The 6,590-nt window shown below is 46.0% G+C and overlaps 2 protein-coding genes across 2 annotated transcripts; one reads left to right on the plus strand and one right to left on the minus strand.

Moving 5' to 3' along the window:
• The first annotated feature begins 9 nt into the window (after positions 1-9).
• On the plus strand, positions 10-1,561 carry LOC113207681 (transcription factor BTF3 homolog 4). The gene is made up of 2 exons (XM_026424334.2): positions 10-747; positions 917-1,561. The coding sequence occupies exon 1, from the start codon at positions 208-210 to the stop codon at positions 700-702; it is 495 nt and encodes a 164-aa protein (XP_026280119.1). The 5' UTR covers positions 10-207; the 3' UTR covers positions 703-747; positions 917-1,561.
• A 61-nt stretch (positions 1,562-1,622) lies between these two features.
• On the minus strand, positions 1,623-4,216 carry LOC113207680 (CDK2-associated and cullin domain-containing protein 1). Its single transcript, XM_026424333.2, has 5 exons — positions 4,048-4,216; positions 3,504-3,769; positions 3,325-3,420; positions 3,118-3,220; positions 1,623-3,046 (listed from the first exon to the last, which is right to left on the minus strand). Exons 1-5 carry the CDS (start codon positions 4,070-4,072, stop codon positions 2,748-2,750), a joined length of 789 nt encoding a protein of 262 aa, XP_026280118.1. The 5' UTR covers positions 4,073-4,216; the 3' UTR covers positions 1,623-2,747.
• Between the last annotated feature and the right edge of the window lie 2,374 nt (positions 4,217-6,590).

Here is a 6,590-nt window from a genome sequence, read left to right on the forward strand (position 1 = left end):
GCATTTTTGGAAGTTGGCTACAGTGCATGAATCGTCCATTTTCTCCGCTCCTCGTCGGAGACGCTTGAGGCACGTGTTTGAGAAATTTTGTTTGGTTAAACAAAGGTCCTTTGTGTTGTGAACGAGCAAGTCTTTAGTCGCTAACTGTTTGTTGCGACCCCGGGAGCCGGTTTTTCACAAATTTTGTGTTCAACGTCCTTTACCATCATGAACGCAGAGAAACTGAGGAAGCTGCAACAGCAGTCGGCCCAAGTCCGCATAGGAGGCAAAGGCACACCTCGTAGGAAGAAGAAGGTTGTGCACGCGACAGCCGCCACCGACGACAAGAAACTGCAAAGTTCACTTAAGAAGCTCTCAGTAAACACAATCCCCGGCATCGAGGAGGTTAATATGATCAAGGATGACGGCACTGTGATCCATTTCAACAACCCCAAGGCCCAGGCCTCTCTAGCCGCCAACACCTTTGCCATCACCGGCCATGCGGAATCCAAGCAGATCACAGAGATGCTCCCAGGAATTCTGAGTCAGCTCGGCCCTGAAGGCCTAACTCAGCTCAAACGTCTTGCATCAAGCGTCGCCTCAAGTGCTGGTGGCGCCAAGCTGGCCATCGACGAGGAGGATGAGGTTCCAGAACTCGTCGGCAACTTCGACGATGCCAGTAAGGAGGAAGCGGCTGTGAGTGAAGACAAGAAGTCGGAGTAAATGCTGTTGAAGTTCCACAACTCTGGAAAATCTGGCAGTGGCGAGGTAATTACTTCCACCGTTATCTTTACCGTCATATTAGGTCTTGTAACGACCACTGTACAGTGCAATTTAGTCCCACAACTTTGCTTCGTTCTCAGTTTGATTGCTTAATCCTATCATTTCTGCCCTTCACACAATCGTGCTAATTATAATTTTATTTGTCTGATTTCAGGATAGGAATCCACTCATCTCGAAGAGCTCTTTCGATTCCATCTCCAATCATCTGTTAAAGGCGCTATCACATGAACTATTTTATTTTGCTGAAACTAAGCCCACATTCATTTTAATGCATTGTTTTGATTTATATTCAAATTTTGTGCCTTATGTGAGTGTTTTGTGGTTAGACTAAGCAAAATTTTCCTGGTAGTTTACTAGTTTGTAGTTCTTCTCATGACTGTCCACCGTGCCTACCTCTTAGAGGCACTTTGCATTCAAACCTCATTATAAATCATGCAAATTGAATTAACTTCGTTGAAGGGTTGTGATGGGGTCACATTATCAGCTCATGGAGCTGTGTGACCAGGTTGGATCCATTAGACTGGAAATGTTGCCATCTGCTGTTTCAGGCCAAGTAATCTTAGTTGTGACTTGGACAATTTTAAATTGCATCTCTTAACTATTTTTTGGATCAACTATGATCATTGTGGTTGCGTGTGTTGCCTGAACTGTCCTGCAAAATCTATCAGGACTTGCTTCTCTATGCAATGAAAATTGCATTACTTAAGTGAAGCATATTCATAACCATATATTTGTGCTATCATTTGTTTTGAACATTGTTTTTACATTCGAGTAATAAACTCACAAGGGTGATCTTGAATTTTGAGTTCTTGCTATTGTTCTTCCTATTTTAATCCATTCAAGAACAGGACAACAGTAGCTTCATGGGAGGGAAGCTCAAGGAGCATATTTATTTAACTGAAGTGTTTTTTAAAATATATATATCTAATACTGATACAAACTTAAGTTGGAAACTACCCCTTCAACACAAAGCACAATCAGATAATGGGGGCAATTTCAAACAATTAACAGGATTGAAGTGTAGGCCTCTTGAATGAGCACTAATTTCTTACTCATGTGTTGGTTGTGCCACATGGAAAATTTTCAGTACTCTTCAACCACCCTAAGGATAATGTTACATCAAATCATAGATGGATATATACTGAGATGTTCATATTCACAACATTTACACAAGTAAGCTTATCTTTTGCAAACAAGTACAACCACTTCCAATTAAGGCATCTGTAGTCTGTGATTCATTTGCAAGCTTAAGTGCTCTTCAAACTAAATACTATAAAAACTATGAAACTATAACAGTTAAGGATGTCAACTTGAGGACACTCATAAAGCACTTTTTTATCACTCATTTCTTCAGACTTACAAATCATACCTTCAATTCTGAAAATAATGGAAGTATATCACATGCAACTAGAAGTTTCATTTCAACCTAATTAGTAATAGACATCCAAATTTCAAACCATGTCTCACAACAAGGAGCTTAAATAATAGTTGTCATCAATGCTAACCTTGTGGTACATTTCCTGGTACATTGTTCATTATATTTGAATACAATAATGTAACATGGATACTGCTCATTTTCAGTATATGATATGGAGGAAATTGCTCTTTATTGTACTGTTCTCTTGCTACAGGTCTAAAACTGAAATTATTTACGATTTTCAATCCTAACATTGAAGTTAAGTATTAAGGAAGTCACGAGCAAGACAAAGAGCAGGTAGTGCATTACATCCAAATGCAAAAGAAATTTCCTATAAGACTAAAAGATAGCCTAGAATTATTGCAGGCACTTTCATCAAATTAAATGACTAGACACTTTTTGAAAGTCTTACTTCTATTAAAATAACAAAGTGGGACAACCTTGTAGTACCATTAAAATTCTACTGGATAGCCGTTTTTTATACAGCTGAGAGGGAAATTGTTATAATTATTAGAAATAATAAGGTCAGCGTAAATTCTATGCTCTCAACACTGTAACCTCTGTAACATCAATCACAATCATCTGCTGAGCGCTTATGAGCAGGGTTTCGAACTGCACTACTTTCAGCACTGGACACTTTTGACTGGTCAAGTTCTCTTCTCATCTGTGCTTGGAGCTCATGTACCTCAGCAATATGAGAATTTAAATCCGCTTCATGCATACGAGGAAGAGCATCTGTGACAAATCTAGCAAATAATTTGCTATATAATGTACCATACAAATCACGGGACACTATTTGTAAATTATGGAAGAGACGGCTTAACAATGCTGGATCCAGCGTGAAAGGTGGAGATCTTTCAACACAGCCTAAGGGAAAAGACAAGTTGCTCTCATTATATTATTTCAGAAGTTAAAAATACTAGGAAGACAAAACTTACATAGTATGTCATGAATAAAATGTTCAGCTATTTCCACACAGAACATTAATGTTAATTCATCTTCCAAAGTCTTATAGTTCTTCTTCTGAGCAAAGTACTTTCCCTGTAAACACATGCAACACAGAAATTTTAACAACCATAATTAGACTAGAATTAGAGATCATCAGGAGCAACACTAAAATTGAATGTGAAGTCAAAGAAACTTACAAGGTAAGAAAAAGTAGCAGAAATTCCCTTTACAGCTTTAATATAATCTGCTAAAGCTGAATCAAACATGTGAATCATTTGGATAATGCCTTGATCCTGTAAAACAAAAAGAATAATTTGCAAGATAGAACAAAAAGATATTATATGTGATATTTACAATGACATTGAGTATCATTTACCTGTCGACCATCATTGCCGTCAGTTAGATATTTAAGCAATTCAACGTGTAAATTCTTTAAGTACTTGTTGACAGCATGCATAAGATCACAGTGCAGGCGGTCAGAATATCCTTCTCCTACACATTTGTAAACCAAAGTAAAGGTCTCCTGAAAGGATATTGGGCTAGTTTGGCTACTGGGATGCAGGAATGCCTCAACAGTGTTGTTAAGCGGTATCCAAAAATCTCTCAAGTATTCTGACTCAGCATCTTGATGCCTAGAATCCACTGAAAAGTTGGTAAACAATAAATATTAGACTACTACTCCACATAATAATTCAAACAAAATAAAATCCATAATAAAACTACAAAGTTCTAAAAAACAAAGAACATCACGAAATGAGAAACTTTAGAGTTTTCGGCCAAAATTGATTGTAATAATTCTTATTAAGGCACCAGGGAATTTCACATCGTTATGATTAAATTTCCAAGGTGGTTGGAATAGAGGTTAAGACCTTGTCAAGTCACATTTTCATAGAAATCCCTTTCTCCCAAAATAGACGTACCTTCCATTGCACACAGTTCACTCATTTACATTTCACACTCACGACCTCGAAGATAACTATTCCGTATGCTTAACTTAAACGAAGAAAATAAACATAAAAGGGACCAGTCAACCACTGACCCACAATAATAACAAATCTCAGCTCAGCCTCGGCTCGTGCCGGCCTCTGCGCATGCGTGACGCGGCAGCCAATCACACAGCGCGAGATTTGGCGCTAGTATTTGAACGACCTGCGGTTTGAGACCGAACAGAACTTAACGCCCTCGTTCGTTGTCGAACAGCAGAGGCCAAACGCATCCCTACTTTGATATTCCCTCTGAGTAGCGCGAGGACTATCCTGGAGGGTCGAACTTATGCGATGCGAGCTAAGTGGGGGACTGGAGGCACGGAGGTGCCTGGGCCGCCGCCTGCGCCTGGCCATGAGGCGAGCCATGAGGCAAGCCTGGCCCGCCCCTCCTAAAGCCCCTCCTAGTGGAGCCCCTGTCGTTCCCCTGTCGCGCCAGTCCAGCGCTGAGCACCGCGCCGAGTCCGGCTGAATCGTCCAGTGCTGGTCCAGCGCAGCACCAGAGTAGTGCCAGTGCACCGGCCTAAAGCGTCATCCAGTAGTGCACGCCCACCCCAGTGCACCACGGCCGGCCACAGTGCATCCAAGTGCAACCTAAAGTATCAAGCAAAGGATAACAATGAGTGCCATGTCGTGAGTGCACCCGGACAGCCTAGCGCCTACAGCAGCTGATCGGAGACCGAGCCCCGAGCTCTGGTGGCCGACACAGGTGAGCGAATGAAATGAGCTACTTCCATTCAGAAAAAGGGCGCCGTGTGTTATGCATGGCACTTTCGACCCATTTTGGTGGTTTCAGTTAAAATTTGCACGGCAAAAAGATCAAATGACTCATTTGTGGGAGATTAGCCCCCTGCCTTTTCCTTTTCCCGATACACCAGGTGGCTGCTTAACCCCGCTCACTTCTGTAGTTATACTGTACCGCACGCACGAGTGCGTGCGGGTTGCCTACTCGCTCCACCCGTAAGGCGCAGCGCACAGGCAAGCCCGTCCGCACTCCTGCGTGCGGTACAGTACCAGGTGGCTGATTAACCCCGCGCACTTCTGTAGTTAGGCTGTACCGCACGCAGGAGTGCGGGCGGGGTTTGCCTATCGCCCCTGCCCACGGCGCCTTACGGGCCGGGCGAGTAGGCAACCCGCCCGCACTCGTGCGTGCGGTACAGTATAACTACAGAAGCAACAGAAGTGCGCGGGGTTAATCAGCCACCTGGTAGAATGGAACCAAAGTTCGAGTAAAAATTGGTGTGCGCCGCACAGGGACTACCGCGGGGAAGGCCTCTGTGTTTGGGGTACCTACAGTCCGCGGAGAATGCGAGCCGAGGCAGGGAGGGTGGAGTGGGGCGAGGCGGCCGAGAGGCGGCCGGCCGGACCGTACCCTCCTTATCGCCAGGCGGGTACACCACAAGGGGCACCGAGTGCCCGGCACTGTGTGCCGCGGCGCGAGGCTTTGAGGTACGCCTCGCCTAGCCTAGCGCCTGTGTGGGATCTAGAGCTACAGTAGCTTAGAGCGTAGTGCAGTGCAGTACAGAATGCACACATAAGAATGGGGTGCATACTCGCCCCAGGCCATTGGCATCGTGGTTACAGAATGTGACACATTATGATTGGAAGATAACGCCCTTTAGTTACACTGGAATCGGCTTTCAATCGAAGGTACGTCTTTCTTGCCTTACAACCCGAGACCCGGAGAGTAGGCAACCCGCCAGGACGGATGCATGCGATGCAGCCAACCAACGGGAGCGAAGAGATGCGGGTCGAATCAGCCACATGCTATGTGACGATCTGACGTCCATTTTTCACGGCCAAGTATCCCTGCACCGATTCGCCTCGAGTGCAGTTACAAGGGTGAGTGAGTCAAGCCGCACTCCCTCCTGTTTATACTGTACCGCATGCAGGCGGGCGGGCTTGCCTGCAGGCTCTCACCACGGCGCCAGGCCCCAGGCCGCTCGCACGCCAACATGTGTTACAGCATAACCACAAGGGGTGCGGCTTGGAACACCTACCCTAGCGGTCCTCAACATTTTCTTGCCCGCAACCCCCAAAGGTACGTCGTCCTACACCCTGTATTCCGAGCGAGCGGTTACCAGGTACGGTATAAGGTCCGGCTGACATTGGGAGGGGGGGGTGCACCGTGGGTTGCCTACCAAGCGTTTTGTGACCCAAATTGCCTATCTTTCAGGCAGCTCACTAGAAACGTTTAGGGGGGGGGCGATTACCCACCCTTCCCCGGCCATGCCGCGCCTGGCGGTTACTCCTCGTGCCCCACACGCCGGCTTGGCATGGGGCGAGCGTCACCGCATACTTTCCACCTATACCGAGCCGAGGCGCGTAAGTACCCGCCGCCGGTCCCCGCCCAGCCGAGCCGGTGCCGAGTGTTGATGCAAGGGTAGACCGAGCGGCGTCGGCGCGGTGACGCAACAGCGCCGGCAACGACTCCAGCCGGGCTCGGCTCGCGGGCGGTAGGGGGAGAGAAAGGGGTGGAG

The sequence above is a fragment of the Frankliniella occidentalis genome, unplaced genomic scaffold, assembly GCF_000697945.3.
Source record: "Frankliniella occidentalis isolate FOCC.00 unplaced genomic scaffold, Focc_3.1 Scaffold163, whole genome shotgun sequence".
Classification (NCBI taxonomy): Eukaryota; Metazoa; Arthropoda; class Insecta; order Thysanoptera; family Thripidae; genus Frankliniella; species Frankliniella occidentalis.